At 49.1% G+C, this 18399-nt stretch overlaps 6 protein-coding genes across 6 annotated transcripts; 3 read left to right on the top strand and 3 right to left on the bottom strand.

The window, feature by feature from the left end:
• Positions 1 to 501: 501 nt before the first annotated feature.
• BDW70DRAFT_145678 (uncharacterized protein) lies at positions 502 to 1392 on the bottom strand. The gene has a single exon (XM_073738463.1). The coding sequence runs from the start codon at positions 1122 to 1124 to the stop codon at positions 585 to 587; it is 540 nt and encodes a 179-aa protein (XP_073590740.1). The 5' UTR covers positions 1125 to 1392; the 3' UTR covers positions 502 to 584.
• A 633-nt stretch (positions 1393 to 2025) lies between these two features.
• On the bottom strand, positions 2026 to 4837 carry BDW70DRAFT_167176 (putative dynamin GTPase; the record flags this gene model as incomplete). Its single annotated transcript, XM_073742171.1, has 4 exons — positions 3175 to 4837; positions 2882 to 3123; positions 2302 to 2829; positions 2026 to 2253 (listed from the first exon to the last, which is right to left on the bottom strand). Exons 1-4 carry the CDS (start codon positions 4268 to 4270, stop codon positions 2026 to 2028), a joined length of 2094 nt encoding a protein of 697 aa, XP_073590739.1. The 5' UTR covers positions 4271 to 4837.
• Positions 4838 to 7754: 2917 nt separating this feature from the next.
• BDW70DRAFT_167173 (ferric reductase family protein) lies at positions 7755 to 9491 on the top strand (the record flags this gene model as incomplete). Its single annotated transcript, XM_073742170.1, has 4 exons — positions 7755 to 7865; positions 7911 to 8243; positions 8289 to 9089; positions 9150 to 9491. The coding sequence occupies 4 exons, from the start codon at positions 7755 to 7757 to the stop codon at positions 9489 to 9491; spliced, it is 1587 nt and encodes a 528-aa protein (XP_073590738.1).
• A 551-nt stretch (positions 9492 to 10042) lies between these two features.
• On the top strand, positions 10043 to 12013 carry BDW70DRAFT_164982 (uncharacterized protein; the record flags this gene model as incomplete). Its single annotated transcript, XM_073741617.1, has 7 exons — positions 10043 to 10069; positions 10119 to 10169; positions 10226 to 10417; positions 10468 to 10521; positions 10577 to 10721; positions 10788 to 11616; positions 11695 to 12013. 7 exons carry the CDS (start codon positions 10043 to 10045, stop codon positions 12011 to 12013), a joined length of 1617 nt encoding a protein of 538 aa, XP_073590737.1.
• Positions 12014 to 12144: 131 nt separating this feature from the next.
• Positions 12145 to 13322, bottom strand: BDW70DRAFT_154582 (uncharacterized protein; the record flags this gene model as incomplete). Its single annotated transcript, XM_073739882.1, has 4 exons — positions 12145 to 12261; positions 12312 to 12526; positions 12580 to 12679; positions 12729 to 13322. 4 exons carry the CDS (start codon positions 13320 to 13322, stop codon positions 12145 to 12147), a joined length of 1026 nt encoding a protein of 341 aa, XP_073590736.1.
• A 248-nt stretch (positions 13323 to 13570) lies between these two features.
• On the top strand, positions 13571 to 16700 carry BDW70DRAFT_164980 (DUF3723 domain-containing protein; the record flags this gene model as incomplete). Its single annotated transcript, XM_073741616.1, has 3 exons — positions 13571 to 13988; positions 14041 to 14339; positions 14400 to 16700. The coding sequence occupies 3 exons, from the start codon at positions 13571 to 13573 to the stop codon at positions 16698 to 16700; spliced, it is 3018 nt and encodes a 1005-aa protein (XP_073590735.1).
• Positions 16701 to 18399: the final 1699 nt, after the last annotated feature.

Below are 18399 nucleotides of genomic sequence, written 5' to 3'. Positions count from 1 at the left end.
ACCCGGAGCACGCCCTGTCTGAACCCGGAGCACGCCCTGTCTGAACCCAGAACACGCCCTGACAAACTGAGAGTGATCTCTGAGTAACCCCAGAAAGAATTCACGTGAGACTCTTTTCCGCTGTACAAGCTCACTACACTAGTGTACTGTTCAATGTCTGAAATAGATCAAAACATCAGAACACTATCCTGTTAGTATGGTGACTATGCAATGAATAGTAACTATTTTACATTTTGGGCAGGGCCGTACCTCCCACCAGCCACATGCAGGTTGTTGGTACAGAGCCGCAAGTAGTTATCTGACAGCCAGTATAGATTTCCAAGGAGGGTTAACCCTTTTTGGCGGAGTGGGAAGTTCAATATGTATTATCATATCCGTGGCATCACGTGCCATGGTGTATAATTCTGGAAATCTACACAGGATGTGCCGTCTCAAGAAGTCACCAAATATACTTTAGTTTTAGCGTCTAAAAAGAAATCTCAGAGTATAGACATTTGGATCTTTTCTACAAGCACCTGTAAGAGTGATATAGAGAATCTATCAGAAGACAGAAGCTTTAATGGCATTTGCACTTTGCCAATTGATCACTGGCAGGAAGCAAAACATGCTTTACACGAGTCATTCAAGAAACCAGGACCCAATATGTGCACTTGGTCATGAATGCAGGCTTCACACAAATGGTGGAAGCATGGTGTGAGAGATACAGCACAATCCTTGCCACAAGCATCACATGTTGCAAATGATTTGTCTAATGTTGCCTTTAGATACCTTGGGTACCAGCTCAGCTTTTCCTTCTCAAGCGTTTGAGTTGTCTCAGAAAGCTGCTTCTCCAAATGTCTGCGGACTCCTTGCAAATACCCGATTTCTTGTTCTTTGTGGTTGCTCTGTGCCTCCCAATTTCCGCAATGCTCTCGCCAGTACTGGATCTCTTGTTCTTTGCGGTTGGTCTGCACCTCCATTTCTTTGCAATATCCTTGCCAGCGCCGGATCTCTTGGTCTTTGCAGTTAATCTGTGCCTCCATGTCTCTGCAATATTCTCGGAGATTTTCATAGGCGAGCTTGATGGCTTCGAACTCGCCAGAAGCCCATTGAGCTTTTTGGCACAGTCTGGCACCTTCAAACATTGCTTGTTCCAACAGGTCTTCCACCCAAGCCTTTTGTGTTCCTTTCAATGAAATACCTGTTAGCTAATTCAAACGCGGCAGGTAATGCTTACTGACCGGAATTGATAGACATATTTAAGGCAGCACGTTTGTGACTGTAGACAAGCACCTGAGAGTATAAGATAGATGACTTTGGGAGTGGTTCAGTAAACCAACGTTGCTTGACAGCGTGGAGGCTTTATATATGTTCCTGGCTGCCCATCTGCTAGTATAGGCGCGCATGTGCTAAGCACGATATAGTATCTAGTGGCTGTGCGAAATAGTATGATTATACATACCTATCAGCCCATATCTGAGATATTAGTAGACGTTCATGACTCGCCGAATGATAAGATTTTTAGCAAGCAAGGAGCCACACGGACAACTGGAGACCTAAGCAACCTTCTGATTCTGATTTATGAGCCAAGATCACTATAGTATCCGAGCTATCGCCAATGAAGAACTTTATTAGCTGCCCAGTTGTCCGCGACCATTGACAGAGGGGAAATGGTAGGAAACCTTCCTGCTCAAATGGTTGATCAAGCTTATCCACAAGACTGTTTCTCTGCTGTCCACCCTATAGACAGTCATAGAATTAACATAGGCTCAGCATGCGGATGCTTGAAGCATCTTGACGAGCCATGGTTAAAAATTGATACGCACAAGCAAGAGCCTTGAGGACTGAATATATGAGTAAATGATGTTTAATAGTTTCTTCCATGTAGTAAACGCTAAATAAATTTATTTGAACCAAAACAGTTAAGCCCTTCGCATTCGCGTGATGGCACTGGAAAAACCCGGTGGGAAAACCAGTGTCAAGGGTTAGGTTGACAGACTAACAATTGCAGAGTGAGCGGGCTAGGGAGATCCCATGTACGATGCCCTAAACAGGTTTCTGGAGGTCGAGAAGACTTTGTCTCAGCGCCTGCGCCATCTTGGAGAGTCGAGCCCGCCGTGCAATCTCGTGCTCCGGCTCTGACCCCATCTGCAGTAATTCTTCATCAGAGAGCTGCGCAATAGAAGTCGGATCAAAGGCCTTGGGCAAGGGCGCTACCAAATGGCGTTCAATCACCTGCCGAGCCACGTTGTCAACAAATGTTTTCATGGCAACCTATTACCCATTAGTCACAGCAATACCAGCCATTTCTAGGACACATACCTTGTAATATGCATTGAGCTGGGTGAGAGCATCTTTACACGCTTGTTCGGCCATATCAACTACAATGCGTGATTCCAGCCCATGAAGGAATTTCTCGATATCGCTGGAGACATTGTTGATGTGCAGTTTTCCATTTAAGTCCTCCTCTGTAACAACGGCAATCGCATTCCTTACTACACTTTTCTGCATGTTGAGCCTTGATTTCTGGATGTTGTCTGTGTAGTAGTGGTTGTAAGTCAACGGGTCACGGCACTCATCTTCCATCAACTTGTTGAGCTCTGCTAGAGCATCCTTCTTCTCTTTGTCAAGATATTCCTGCCAAATTTTGTCTATCTTACCACGAAGGATTTCCTCAGGAATAAGTCTTTTGATGGCCTTGTGTGTCCATGACAATAAAATATGATAGATATCATATACATGTGCCTCAGCAATGCCGAACCATGGTCGGGACTGTTCATGAAACAGTTCAGCTAGAAGCGCCGAGTTATGATTACCCGGTAACTCCCTCCCTCTGGTATTTGAGTAGACCTGAAGACTTGTTAAAAAAAAATAGCGCAATGAATGGACTAGTTAACCATACCTCTTTTACCCACTGCAACATTTCCTCATCAGTTACAACAATTTGAGTGTTTTCGAGTGGCAAGTCATCATCTGACTCTCCCGAAATAGGAGAGCTCTTGGATTTGGTCACTCGTTTCTTCCCTTTCAAGCGCATGGCTGTCGCGAACTTGGTGTTGGCTTCTTGTACTCGGGCTCGCAATCTAGATCCCTCGGCATCGGAGAAGAAATCGCTGTCAATGGTATGATAGTTACCGTCAAGAGCTGCTTGAAGCAGTTCATAGAACTTCATACTCAGATTTGTCACGAAAAAACGAACTTCCCCCACAGTTTGTCGAGCAGCTCCCATCAAATCCAGTTCCGCTTCTGTTTGCTTAAGATGCTTTCTGATCTCATTTTGGACTTTAGGGAGTTCTTTCTCTATATGAGTATCCAGGAGATGCTGCAAAAATCGCCGTAATTTGTCTACACCGACCCGATCCGGATCCAAGTGTTGACGTGCCCAGACTGGGGTTGAGAAAAAACGGAGCTCAAGCGCCGATCGCGCAGGCATGAAGCTGTGGATTGCAAGCTCAGTCGGACTCGGATTCTTGAGTAGGAAAAAGCCCAACTTGAGTTTTATTGTGTCTTCATTTTTCGCGATACGGGCAATCTTAGCCTCCGCGCCTTGGTTGATGAGATCAGGTTTGGTAATGATTCCCACCGTTCGCTGGCCCTCTGGATCGTATTTGCGTGCCATCTTGATAATTCCCTGATTGGCAATATCATTGCTTGCTTGCACGACTGCAAGGATGATGGTTCGAGAGCTTTGAAGGTATGTTTCTGCAATGTTGTGCACGGTATTGATATCCTCTTCCGTCTGCTCTTCACTGGCCACCGAAATTAGCCCTGGCAAGTCTACCACACTTAGGTGCAAGCCAATAGACCCAATGATCTCAATACGGAGTGCATCCGCTGTGAAGGCAGGCCCGTTCCCGTCATCAGTATATCCACGAAGACCCATAAGCCGTGACACTTCTTCAATAGTCGAAGGCAGCTCAGATATGGCTTGCAGGCTTTTGCGGTATGACTTTAAAGACTCCTGTTCGTTTTCAGGGCGGGAGGGGTGCGGTCGAATGCTTGCCGAAATTGTGGTTGGCAGAGACGTCTCAATATGGCGAAGGATAATTTCTGTAGGGAACCTTGTGCAGAGTCCCTCTTGCCTTGGAAATGGCACTCCTGTGGTCCCCTCCAAGACAGAGCTCTTGCCAGCAGATTGATCCCCGCATACTGCTAGCTGGGGTAAGTCGACCACTTCACCTACCCCGTTAGCTCTTATCTTTTCAATTTGGCTTAGGCGCTGGCTGGAGGTAGAAGTGCGAAGATGGTCGAACGTCATCTGGGGGGTTTTGAGACTGGTTTGCATCGACATAGTTGCTATTGCGGCTGTTATGAGAGTAGCAGAAGGTTAGGGGAATATGGAAGGGAGAAGATAATAGGGAGAGGAAGGAAAGAAGAGGGAGACACCAGCTTATGGTTGTTATATACTGCGAGATGCAAACGCCGCCAGCTGCAAACACAAAGGGAGAAACAAGTAGAAACTATGTCTTTCAGGACAGTCCTGAAAGAATACACTATCAAAAGCCAAGCAGCAACCCGACACGTTCGAACCATCATGCAATTACCATGACAAAGGGAAGCATTCAAATGTCCCATATTGGAGGCTTCCTTCCCTTAATTTCGGGAACCAATATTGTCAGGTGCACTGACGAATGATATTACAGCCAGGAGGTTAATCGCAAAGTGTCATGCTCAAAACTGCATATGGTTGACCGCCTGGGTAGGGTTTCCTAAGAACAGTAGGAAGCCAGTACGTCTAATTATAAGACAATTTGAAGGAAAAACCGGCTTCATATCAGGATAAGTTAGTAGTCTTTCCGTAGGGAGTCTCTGATTGAACATTGTCTCATGCGTTTGTTGTCCCAGCAGCCGTAATAAAAACGCCTGCTGTGTCTAGATTTGGCTGATGATACGAGATGGCCTGATTTTGGCCTTGGAGATAATTAAAGCAGGCTCACCTGAAACAAAAATAGCTGCCCCATGGAAAACGGCGGTCCGTAAACATCAAATATCCCATAGTTGGAGAAGTCTTAATATAAAGGCACGGCTTGCTACATCAGAACATGGCATAAATTCAATTCAAGCTCAAAGGATGAGGCGCCGCAGGGTGACTTCAGAAAGCGACATTCGCCTTGCCACTGAGCGACAGCGAGCCTTACTAGGTTCTGCGAAGGTCAAAACAGACCATCTGGATATCGGACCACAATCAGAACTGTGCACTGAAAAAGTGGAGACACTATGCCGGGTTTTCCGGAAAGTTGGAGTGAATCGATATCACCAGGAGAACCATGTAGAGGTCTTGATTTCTCGTGCGATGTTTGAGCGCGCACTAGAGCACTGTGGTATTGCAGCAAATGAGCTTTGCCAAAAGACGCCTGGTGAATATCCTCTGTTGGATTTTGCCGGTACGCCTCTGAAATGCCTTCAAGGGAAGCACCGTGTCCAGGCTGTGCGTAGTTTTCCTTCAAAGGAGCATTGGTGGATAGTGGATTTCTATTTGGACGGTGACTGCCTCAGAATAATTATTGGTCAGTTGCTTCTGTAAGCTGACTGCCCTGTAGAGGTGTCGGAGGAGCTACGCAGAACACAATCTGAAAGCTATCACGAATCCTCGCCGAGCACGGGCGAGATATATGTCAAGGGTCGCTGGTACGAAGAACAGGGTGATCAGGCCGCCGCAGATAGATGGTGGGCGCGATTAAGCAATTGCGAAGAAGAACGCTTGGCTATGCTGGAGAAACACCCTCAGCTTTGGCGAGCTTTTGACTCATTATGCAAGATTCCGGCGATTGTATCCTCAGGCGCATTGCTTAGTGTGTGGAACAAGCTTCTAGCACTTCGTTGTGATGATGTTGGGGAACATTCCATAAGTCTAAAATTCAAAGGCTGATGATTTTAGGAGCTTATTGACTACCTGGCTAAAATACGAATGTTCTGGGAGTCTATCGCCTTTAATGACGTGACTAAAATGAGGGATATCACCTGTGAAGATGTGAAAGCCTTGCAAGGCCTAGCGCCTGGCATAAGTTTAGTCGACAGAACCGAAATAGGCAAATTGGTGCGAGGAGGAGTCCTATTCCAGGAATTTTCCCAGGCTGAGAGGGAGTGTATCTATGAGAAGCTAGTAAGTTATAAAGGGAGAATACCACCACTGCGGCTCTTTTTTGAAGATGCCAACTTCCTTGCTATCGGGGCTTCCCGAATCAAAAAGCTCCTTGACCCTGGGAAATGTCTCCAGTCCGACGGAAAGCGGGCAGTCCCACGCACCATTCGCGAGACTATGGAATATATGTTTGAACGAGAAAGTGGGGATATAGATATTCAAACATCGGATACGTCATATCGGCAAGCCCCTTGCAATGTCGAGATGCAGTTTGATTTGGCGTACCGCCAGGTTTGGTTGTGCTCACTACGTTACAGTAGTGGTAGGCCAAGTAAAGGCAAGAAACATACAATGCAGATACACCTCCTTACGCCCAGTATCAAGTTGCTCTCCTAGCCAGCCAGTTAGGCTTCAAATCGCCACGAATATCAGAGGCGCTTCGCTCCTGCCCCGATCCAGAAGCCTGTCCCTGGTATGATTTCGATAATGACAGGGTGCCTGCTCTGAAACGCCAAGGCATTCCGTATGTTGTCACATTTCGTGATGATCGGGAATTGTTGTTTCTAGACCGCATCCATGGTCCATTGGAGGAGAGTCATTGTCTTCCTTCCGGCTTTGTGTTGCGCGATATCTACATGGCTTTTTTTGGTGGCCTCTGTGACCTCCCTCCTGTTCACGACCAGCGGGGCACTCAAAGTACAACAGGCTCTGGATTTGGGCATGCCAGAGAACATATTGCAACAGAAAATTCTCCCCAAGGCGAAAGCGGACCCCAGCAGTTCCCAGAGGCAAGGCCAGCCAAAAAACCCACAGCACAAGTTCTAATCCCACTTGTGCTGCGAATAGCCCTGCTGAGCCTGTTGATGAGAGCATGCTGCAGAGTCCTACATTTCTGCCTGATACCGAACAACCTCCCCCTCCACCTCAATCGCAAGCATCAGTAACGGATACTGGAACCTCGACTTCTACAGCGCCGAATAAGTAGAAGGATGCGAAACAGAGTTTGGGACAGATACTACCACCGGAGATGCCCCCGCTGATTCAATGGAGTGGACCAGTAGTGTTGATTTCTTGAAGCAACAACTTTGTGACCAACGCGAGAAGCTTCTTTCTAGAAAAAACCAAATAGATGAATATAGCAGGACTATCCAGAAGCTAGAGACGGTCATTTCCGAGCTACGAGCCCCTGAGAGTTTGACAGGAAGCCTTGTTGACGAAGTACTGCAAGAAACAATGAAGAGCTTAAGTTGTCAGATAACAACCCGGAGAAAAATTCTGGAAGCATTGCATTTGCAAGTACAAACAAGCTTACCATATCCTGCTGCTTTCTTGAATAGACTTTTCCTCCGTCTGAGTCTCTGTTGCGCCTTTGCTCGAGCGCTCTCGGAATGACGTTTTTTTACCCATGGAGATTCCTTACACATTGTTCGCTTTTCTCGTCAGATGAACTAGTCAGAAGTCTCAGCATCGGGGATGCAGGGATCTTAAATCTTTGGCCTTGGGCATTGAGGACCGCTGCGGAGGCGCTAAGGTTTCTGGTCATTTGGGCCCGCAGCCCACACCTCCCCCAGATGGCGCCGCAGTGAGGCCATCTCATGGCACCCTATACTACAAAAGAGCCAAACTTTTCACGCTGCGTTTCCCATCTATCCTTCCCTTCCTTCACTGGCAGCCTGTCTTGAGGTCAGACAGTATGGATGTGGTAGCAATTTATGCCATTACCGCTGGCGGTATTTTTGCTGCTCTTTTCCTAACGCGGACTCTCCTTTATCTCTCCAGCTGGTCAAAGTTCTTTTCAATTCTAGTTTCTCGACACCTAACTCTCCCTTTTCTTGTTGATTGACATCAGCTCTGGGGCCCATGGACCCGAATTAGTGTCCTTTTTCACATATCTTATGCTGCTATTAGTATCCTCCTGATCTTTTTTAGGATAAAATCCTGGGCTGGTGCTGGTCGTCGGGCAGGAGAACTGGCCCTAGTCAACCTGATTTTCCTTCTATCAGCCGTCCACCTAAGCTATCTTGCTGACCTAGTGGGCATTACATGGCGAACTTGTCGTCAGATTCACCGTGCTGTTGGCTGGATGACCGTTGCCCTAGTATCATTTCACATTGTTATGGAGGTCCAGGGCAAGCAATTTAGGTTTCCTCTTCACTCATTGCAAAACTTCTTTACCCTCATTGTAGGCAATATCTGCGACACCAGGTGCTTAACTAACAGGTTATAGGGTACCGGCTCACTGGGTGTCCTGTCTCTGCTTTCCCTTCCATGGATTCGACAACTCTCGTATGAGATCTTTCTTCGAGGACATCATATCCTCACAGTGCTCTTTGTATACGGAATCCGGCGACATCTTTCAACCCGGAGCTGGTCCTCGAAAATCTATCTGCTGGCTGCGCTGGGGATGTTCGGACTGACCTTATTCTTACAGACAGTGACCCTCTTCTATCGAAACGGGCTGTTTGCCGGCCGTGGTTTCCCTAGGGCTGTTGTTTCCTTTAGCGCCCAAACAAAGGAAGAGCATCCTGTCATAACAGCCGCCCATATCCGTGTTCTTCTGCCTCGGCCTTTGAAAGTGGAAGCTGGTCAGTACATCAACCTCTGGATGCCGTCAGTCAGTCTATCATCATGCATGCAGACACACCCCTTTACAGTGGCATCGTGGTCAAGCGATCGGCAGGATACCATCGACCTACTCCTCCAGCCACGCCATGGCTTGACGGCTGACCTTGTTCGCTACGCGCCCACGGCGAAAGAAAGCTCGATTTCCTTCCTAGCCTTGTTCACCGGGCCCCATGGAATGATTGACGATGTCAGTCATTATGAAAGCGTCTTAGTGGTCACCAGTGGATTCGGGATCGCAGCGGCGATTCCATACCTTAAGAAAATGATATATGGTTATGATACCTGCACCTTCCAGGTCCGCCGACTCCATTCGGTGTGGGAAGTAAAGTCTGTTGGCAAGATGGCAGCAGCCCTGGCCCTGCTGAATAACCTCCTGAAAGACGACATTATGGATAATGGCTATGTTCGTACCAGATTCCATCCCGGGGCCTCCACCTGATGCTGACCACAACCATCGTTCTAGATTCTCCATATCTCGATCTATGTTCGGGACGGCCTCGAGCCGAACCGCTTTCCCTTCGGGGAACATGATCGGGTCTGTCTTTACCAGGGGCCGCCGGATTATCAAAATATTGTATCCATTGAAGCGTCTGGCGATCAGATTGAGAGGCTGTCTAACATCCGGGACAAGCAAGGCAAGACGTTGGTGATGGGTGAGTGTCCAAACGCCCTCATGGACTACGCGCTGAAATTCCTGTCTAGTGTCCGCAGCCGACGGAGTGCGGGATCACATAAGACAGTACGAGAACACCTTCATCAGGGCATGAACCTTGTTGAACTGGAGTACCAGCCGTGCGCTGACTGAGAGTATTGTCAGACGTGGAGAGATGCTGGATTGTTTCGGAGAGCAGCACTATAGATTACCATTGTTCACTCGCCTCAACATTTGTCATAGTCAATGAGAATCATTCTATCAAAGATAGGTTGAGGGCTTGTAGAATTTGCGATCCCAAAAAGTGTCGCAAGACAGTTTGTGTAGAGAAAAGGGTGGAACCTGCAAGAGAGCAATGATGAACCGGCCGGCCTAGACTCGAGTCCTTTGTTCAAAGGCCGTAGCCATCAACAGTCCCGCCCGCCAGGAAACCATCTCTTGTTCAACCATTTTGATCATTTTGACCAGACATACAACCCTCACTTTTGAATACTGGCTGTCGCGCCTCTTGCCTATAAATACTAACCAGTTTCTCACTCCTTCCACCATGTTCCCATTTCTTCAGCCCATTCGGTGTCCCCCCATTCCGCGTCCTTACCTATTGCTAACCAAACCTCTTTCCCTTGACCCCTAGCACTTCCCCTCTCTACCTTCCTCTATTCCATCGCTTATTGTCAATCGTTATGTGGGCGGATCCTCCTAAAATGGATATTCTTGTGGTCGGCGTCCAGGTAATTGGCACTGTGTACCGTTTTCTTCATTGGCTTATTTTTTGTGAAGAAGCCCGATCGGAAGACCATCCTCAGTTTGGATTACACGGCGTATTTTGATGTAAGGATCAATAATATATTTACCTTCATGTATGGCCTATTCTCACACCAGCCCAGTTTATGCATGGTTTTGGCAAGAGATTACGGCTACTCGGTCAGCTGGCCATCTTCCAAAGGGATAACCTGATGCGGTGGCTTGAGGCTGGAGGAGCTATTCGGTGGTCTATTTTCTGGACTGGGGAAGCTAGCGGTCTTTCAATACCCTGGTCTAGTTGTGTGGATGAATACTGGATCTCGTTCGAGCTAGTGGTGCGTTCGCTTTTCCTTGGTTTTGTACAGTAACTCATTCCGTATCCGAGGGGCCTGGCCCCGGCGAGAGTAGAGTTGTTTTGGACCAGGATGCCTTTCGCCAGGTAAGTCTGATGGTGTGGATGCCCGTGCACTCAGATGATCCTTACAGTATCCTAGTTGGCTGAAGAGCTCAGCATTGATTTTGAGACGTTGAGGTATCTGGAGAGGTTTCGGGTGGCTGATATTTATAGAAGGCTCACGGCTCTTGAGTATGTGAGAAGCTTTGTAGTGGAAAAGGAGCTGTTTGACCCTCATATTCCTGGTAACCGTTTTTTTGCTTACTTCCGCTTACCAAGTTTATCCTCTCTGACCATAGCTCTGGCAATAGGGTATTCTAAAAATGACGGCATATCTTTCCTCCTTCCCACAGATCATGTGCTGCCGACGAGCGATCTCGGAGCAGCATTTCCTGTGAAATACCCCATGCACACGGCGAACAATGCAGGCCAAGAGTTCGACAACCTTTTTTTAGAGCTTGATAGCGGCTCTTCTCCTGGAGGTTATGTTAAGTCCCCTCCCGAAGATGAGTCACTCACTTTCCATGATCCCCGCATTCTACCCAGTTACATAGCCTCTCCAGGGCCAGCCAGTGGGTACCTGAGCCAACAACACACGGCGCCGATCGCGAATGATTTCAGTACAATAGTGTTCCCATTCTTACGGAGCCCTATCTTCGGCGAAAAAGGACAGCCGCTTGACGACAAACGGATCCAAGATGTCCTTGAGGTACATCACAGATTCTGTACCTACGATCTCGTGGGAAGTCTATACTCAACTCTGATTCCCTGGTTGGCTGGTCTAGGGAACGACTTGCCGGGGCTTGGACTTCCTCTGGTATGGAGAGGTGTACAAGGAGCGGTAAACTACCTTCGAGCCCTTGATGCCGACAACTTCACCCATCCTCTCGCGGCACGATTTGCCCTCATCCTCTTTAGCCTCAATTACTACGAACTTTGTAGGCATCCGGGTAAATTCAGTACTCACCCTAGTGGTAGGACGCACGCGAGTTCTGTTCTTGATTGCATTCTCGATGAATATACAGATGATCCTCGCATATCCGACAACCCCCGGAGCCGTCGGAATAAAATCACCACCGTTTTTGCCAGGGAAGGGCATTGGTGGTGGGAGGTTGGAGCAACACTAGGTGTGGGTAGCTGGTTTGTTAAAGACAATCTAATAAAAGCCATGTGTGTTCCCTGATAGGCTTACTGGAGCCGGCTAATTCAGATCTCCAGGCGTAGCAAGTCATTCACGAACGGTCAGATAAATGCTCTCGCTACATTGTCACAGAATACTCGGCCAGGCACTGTCCGCTTGTTCCACTCGCTGCAGTTCGTGGCAAAAGCCATCATGCTTGGGCGGATCACTGATGAACTTTCGCAAGCCTGGTCCAATGCCGTCCTTAGCGGCCCAGATAAGCTGGCCCTAGCGCGCGAAGAGGATCAAGAAGCCTTGGCGCGCCTGCAGGCTGGGAGTTCCTGGCCAATAGAGGATGCGAAACGCTCTGCAAAGCAGAAGATGGAGGAGTTCCTTGCTTTTCTAAATGAAACGTAAACAGGGGACTCGATAGACTTTGCCAGATTACGGTTTTCATCTGCATTGCATACTATAGCATAGAGATATTCTTCTTGATATAAAATACCTACTTGTTTCTACAACGGTGCCCCAGACAGTAACAGCTGGTCTTATTTCCATCCATCTGACGGAGGCGTGTATGAGTAAAAGGTGCGTGCGGATATCAAGGCGAACCATGCAAGACCGATTAGATCCCCAGGGGCCCAACGTATCTCTGTCAAGAGCCGCTGCTACAGGACGCGTAAGTTTCGGAACTGAAGTGGGAAGAAGCACTAACCTTTTTTAGGTCCTCCACAGAGCTGACAGACGTCGTGGCGGAGAGAAATTCAATCGCGGCCGAGCTAGTCCGCCAGCGATCAAAGTTGTCAAGACCAACCACCCCATCATCCTTGACATATTTCTGCATCAGTTCCATCATTATCTGCCCGACAGGGGCCAAGTCGCTTGCTTGAACTTTGCCCGGTGGTCGGGTAGAGCAGCGATCAATCCGGGCTAGGAAAAAACCTGTCAGAAGCTACCTGGGTAAGACTCAAGTAGTGATATACCGATCTGGACTTCCCCGTCAAGGTTCATTAGGATACTAGAACAGTTCAGGGACGAGTGCTCAAGATTCTGGCTAATAAGATATGACAGTCCATCAAGAATCTGGAGACGATCAGCAACCTTATATATCCGCGTGAAACTGAAGCCAAACCTGAGACATGATCGCAGCCAGCTGCCGTTGGTCTGGGAACGCTTTGCATGCGACAACATGGTCCAACGTAAGAGGGTGGTGCTTGCCGAGAGTATATAGGGAATCGGAGGTCTGGAAACATTCCATAACTGAGACCACATTTTTATGGCGAGTTGAATGGAGGATCTCCAGGATTCTGTCTGCATGCTTGCTGGGATACTGTCGCACTGCCCAGACAGCACGGCGACCGGAGCGCCTGACGCATACGCTAACCGTGCCAGCCAGATCACACTCGAAGATCTTCTCGAATGTATCCCATGGAGACTCCTTCCGTTCAATAAGATCAGAACCCGCGGTATTCTCCCCCTCGCTGATCATCGGAAGAGCTAAGGATCGTGGTTGGCCACGAATGATCTTGCGACTAGGCTCCGCGGGCGACGGCGAAGCGTTTCTCTTGGCCAGGCGTGTAGTAGGATTGGGGCCCTCTGCGAGCTTGGACTTAGGCTCAGGTGGGGTCGATACCACTACCTGAGCATCAGTCGAGGGCTCGTTAAGCAAAGGAAGCCCTTCCACTAGAATCTGAGTGACCGGCCGCTTGGAAGTGGATGGATTCATATTCGACTGAACTGCAATCTCGACTGAAATGCGATCCATGCAGATGAGAGGCGTTTAAATCTGTCCAAGCTAAGCTGCTGCGGTCGTCTGAGGGTCGCTGCGGGGGCTCGGACACAGGAGATAGAGTGAAGCGGCGCAACCGCAGTGGAGTGGGCACATCCAATGCCTATATCCTTTGTCAGGGAGCCGACTTCGCCCAACTTCTTGTTCTATAGCCATCGACAGTTGTTTCGAACTCCATTTCTGCAATGCGGCGAGCCCTTTTCACTGAGCGAGAAGTCCGGCTGGCAACAGAGCGGCGCCTGAAGTACCTAGGAACAGCCAAGGTCAGCATTAATCAGATTCAATTTGAACCCCCGTTGCCCCGGGATCTGGATAGCAAGAACGTAGCTCGGCTTCGTGAAATTTTCCGTAAGAACCAGTGTCGCCGCCTGGACGTCGATAATCATGTCCCCGCGACCGTCTCTCAGCAAGACCTTGCTGTTGCGCTGCAGAATGCAAATGTGTCGCAACAGTCGCTGCTGACTAACAACCCCCCCCACTTTCCTGAACTAAGATTCGCGGCTGGGCAGCTTCGGGCGCTTCACGGACGACACCGTGTGCAGGCAGGAGCCGAGGTGCTTCCTCCAGCGGACCGCTGGTGGACAATCGATCTTTACCTGGACGGTAGATCTTCTGTGAGATATATTTGGTACGATATGGCTGACTGTCTACATAGATATTGGTGAAGAACTGAGGGCCTCCCTACTAGAGGAATATGCCAACCAGAAGAAGCCAACCGACGGAGAAATTTATCGCAAGATCCGGCAGTATGAGGGCGAGGGCAATGAAGCTTTTCGGGAGCGGTGGTTCGTCCGGCTGTCACCCAGCAATCAGGACCGCCTGGATCAGCTGGATAATAGACGAAACCGTCGCCTCCGGCGGGCCTTCGATCGGCTACTGTCAATTCCTGGCCTTTGGCCAAATGGGATGCGGATCAGCATGCTTCACCGGTTGATCGCCACCGGCTGTGTCGAAGTGGGTTGATATCTTAGCTTCTCTCCCGTCCTGTCGATTCCTTTGCTCACCACGATATAGGAAATCCTCACCTACCTAGACCATATTGAAGACTTCTGGTCTTCCTTAGTTGCCTCGGATCGTGATTTGATGAAGAAGATAGATCTAGATACAGTCGAGACTCTGCAGCTGCTGGCACCAGGCAGATCCCGAACCGACGCCAAAACTGCCCGTGGGTTGATCCTGGGTGGCCAGGCATTTGCTACGTTCAATGATGGAGAAAGAAGGGCCATATGGAGTCGACTGGAAAGCTTTGATGGGCTGGTTCCGTCTTTATATACGTTTTTCGAAGACTTCAAGTACTTGGAAAGCTGCGCCCATTGCGTGAAGCGACTCTTTAGCCCATCAGCTGAATCTGTGTGGAAAACCATGAGCTCCATGTTTGCTCCAACCTCCGAAGAGGAGAGCATCATTCAGACTTCCGAGTCCACTTTTCGGCGTGAGCGTGTGACGCGTGCGGAGGGCCTGGACAAGGGATACGTACAGGTATGGTTGTATGCAATGCGCCATTATCCTCTAATGCCACCGGATCCGAAAAAGGATGATGATCTGCTGGCAAAGCCTACTCGTGTCATAGCCGATAAAAGAGCAGTCTACGAGATGGCCGAACTTGCACACCGGCTCGGGTTCAGATCCCCGGAGATTGGGGCGATAATCAACAGTTCTCCAGATCATCAGATCGCGAGAGAGGCTCTTCTACAGGCCAGGAAACCTAACCGTTTCCGGTATGACGCCCAACAGTTCGATATCCTGGTCAGTCGGATTGTCGACTGTTTTGCAGCTGCTGTCCCAGACCAACCAGAAGTTTGTCAAGATCTTCTCGCAGATAACACCGTGAAACCTCGGGCTCGGTGCGGTATGCCACGAATGGGATCCCATAAACAAGATAGCCTGTTGCTCTTCCTGGACCATTTACATATGGACAATCCTGAGGTTGCTGACACGATCACTACCTTTTTCGTCCGCCGTTGCGTCTATTTTTCCTTCTTCGGCAAATCAGCACAACCTGGGCCCACCGGCCACTGTCAGACCAGAGAACATGGCGCCGACGCCCCTCAGTCTCCGTTGTTCGTTGAGGAGGCTGGGTCATCTAACAATCAAAGAGCTGCTCCACACGTGGCTGAGCCAAGCGAGCCAGCACAACAAGGGCAGCAGGAGGTGCAGCTCCGACAGGATAGGGTGCGACGAACTCTGCACCACCAGCAGGTATCTAGAGCAGGAAGGGAGCGACGGATTCTGAAAAAACGACGGAAGCAGAAGTTCCATCGTCAGCAGCGCCCAGCTGACGCAGGTAGCCCAGAGCCCATGGAGTATGAATGGGTGAGCGAGGAGCCCTCGGACCAGGATATGTCCGACCAGGGACGCTCGACTCTGGAACTTCCTGGTGCAGATCTTGCAATAACGCCTTGGGGACCGTCAAATGGATCTTCGTCAGCGTCCAACCCGCTAAACCGCACGCAGAGCCCAATCGCCGACCAAGGCGAAAATACCAATAAACGTTGCACGAGGATCTTGCCAGAAGCAGTCCCTCTGGAACGGGACGTAGAGGAGACAACGATGATAGAAGCTCCAAATCCAGATGGCGAGAATCAAGAGCAAGTGGAGACTGATCAGCCTCCGCGTCTGGAGGTTGGATCTCCCCGTGACGACCAGGATGGACAGCAACAGACATCGGATGCTTACTTGAACCAACTGATGAGGGCTGAGAAGGAGCAGGAAAGGTTAGAGGAGGAGATGGAACGTGAGCGACTTGAGGGCGAGCTTGGTATCCTCAACCCAAATCCACCAGTTCCAGAAACAGAGAGGCAAAATTTACTGCGCGGGACTGCGGAGCTGACAGGCACGGACTTACATTCAGCACTGACTGATATTCCAGAACCTACTCAGCACCCTTCTCCTACTGCTGAAGTTGGGCCGCGCCTGCTAATGCCGCCCGGACAGGTGGAAATATCCTTCTGGACTTTTGAACGAGGGGGCTGGAAGCACTCGGACTGTTTCCGGGTTGACCCGTCGGATCCATCGCCCGTGGAACGAGCTGCGAGGAAGTATACATGGAAGAATTATTCGCTATATGATCAGAATCTACAGAGCCTTAGCCCCGCTCAATGCTATCGCGCAGCGACCGTTGATGGCAATAATAAGATCTTCGTGATTTCGGAGTATGAAGAGAAAAAACTGGCAGCCGAAGGGAGATTCACCAAGGCCCGACAGCTTCTGTTGTTGGCTGGGGACGTCTCCCACACCCAGGAACAGGTTGAGTCTGCTCCTAAGCGTCGCCAATACCGATCCCGTTCTCCTTCTGAGACATCAGAAGAATTGTGAGCGCTCTTCTAGGTCCAATTTAGCAATATGCGACTCTACCCAAGAACTTCTTGGGAACATGAACCATATCCTCCTGAGGAGAACCTCCTAGAGCAGTTTACTCCTCGAGAGGCTTCTCCTATGTGCTTATCCGGGATATGTAGGCTATCTCGTGTATTGGCCCACAAGTAGATTCTTATATTATTTTACTCATAGTTGGAGCATCACATGAATCAAACAAACTTAGAAAGCATGACACAGAAGTGCTCTCTTGAGAGGGTTAGAATCTTGAGAGGCTCCTCTTGTGAGGAGATTAGCCATGTGAAGAACTCTACAAAAACAAAAGCCAGACAAGAGGCGGTACAACATGTGAATCAGTTCATGGAAAGGTATGCCTTCTAAGACAGTCATCTCAAACCCAGTCCGGCCACAAGACCTGCGAATATATTTCTGTCGGATCATGGCAGACTCTCTCCCCGTGTTCTTGTCAATATGACTGTCTAAACATGGGGTCTCCCCTGTTCTTGCCGCTGCGGCAGCCCCACTCCCTTCCGGGCCCTGCCGCAGCGAGTGCGACTGCGGCGCTAATCTGAGTCAGCTTCCGCAGTCTAGTGATTCACCTCCGCAGCTGATGCTCATTTTCGTTGCTGACGACTCAGTCTTCACGAAAACAGGATCCAGGATTTGCCGAGAATGGTTGAGGACACCTATAAAAATCTTCAACGGTGTCTGCAAGCTGGGATTCGTCCCAAACTTCTACGGCCACACTGATCGAATTGACCCTGCCGCGTTCTACCCAGCTCTTCAACTCTTTGTGCAAGATAAATATCACCGTAGCAGTGCTACTCTAACGGAGTAGCTACAGCAGAAAGGCTACAACTCAAGCTATCTGACACGGAAATATCATGTGATCTTCATCGTGCCACCAGGTGTACACGATGAGCCTGGCTTACGCCACGTGATATAAGCGGCCTAATCTCTGACCCCTTTATATATATAAGGCAGAGAGAGATTGAAGAAGCTATCTATCGTCAACAAGATAGACAATCAATCGTCATATGGCGTCCGATCCTTAGTAGGCTACGTTCGTGTAGTTAATACAGCTTCTTTCTGCCCTTTCCCCTCTGAGCACCCACAACTCTATCAAACAAGTACGTAGACAAAACGTGCCTCAGAGGCCAGAAATTGGACCGAGGGTCCTGATACGAGAAATCTCAGCCAATAGGGCGGTCAGAGATGGCGCGCTGCTGTTCCCTGGGGCACGGTAATATTAGGTCATGGTATTCCTCCTTAAACATATACTGTGAAGGTCTCTATATTATGGAAAAAAAATACTCTTGAATCTCTAGCTTTAGCTCCTATCATGAAAAGCATGATGACTTGTTGTAGCTTTTAACTTGTGAGATGCAATCTGCTTTGCAGCCTCCCGCTTGGCGCCCAATTACCCCGCTTTATCTCACCAGATAAGCTCAACCTCTGGTCCTGAGTCTAAATCAAGTCGCTATATATCCGGGGTTGGCTCCTCCCAATCCTCATCTCCAGAGCTGTCAGCATCAGATCGGTCAATATCAGACTGGCCGAGCAGTTGCTTAATCTGTCTGTCTACAGTCGTTCTCGAAATTGCCTTCACCATTGAACATATGACAGTTCTTACTCTGCCCCACTACCAAGGCCTTAGCGCGAGTATTTTATTGAACCACAGCACTGAGGTGGTGGCCTT

Source organism: Aspergillus foveolatus, assembly GCF_047715535.1.
Source record: "Aspergillus foveolatus strain CBS 279.81 unplaced genomic scaffold BDW70scaffold_171, whole genome shotgun sequence".
Taxonomy (NCBI): domain Eukaryota; kingdom Fungi; phylum Ascomycota; class Eurotiomycetes; order Eurotiales; family Aspergillaceae; genus Aspergillus; species Aspergillus foveolatus.
This window is presented reverse-complemented; position numbering and strand designations above follow the sequence as displayed.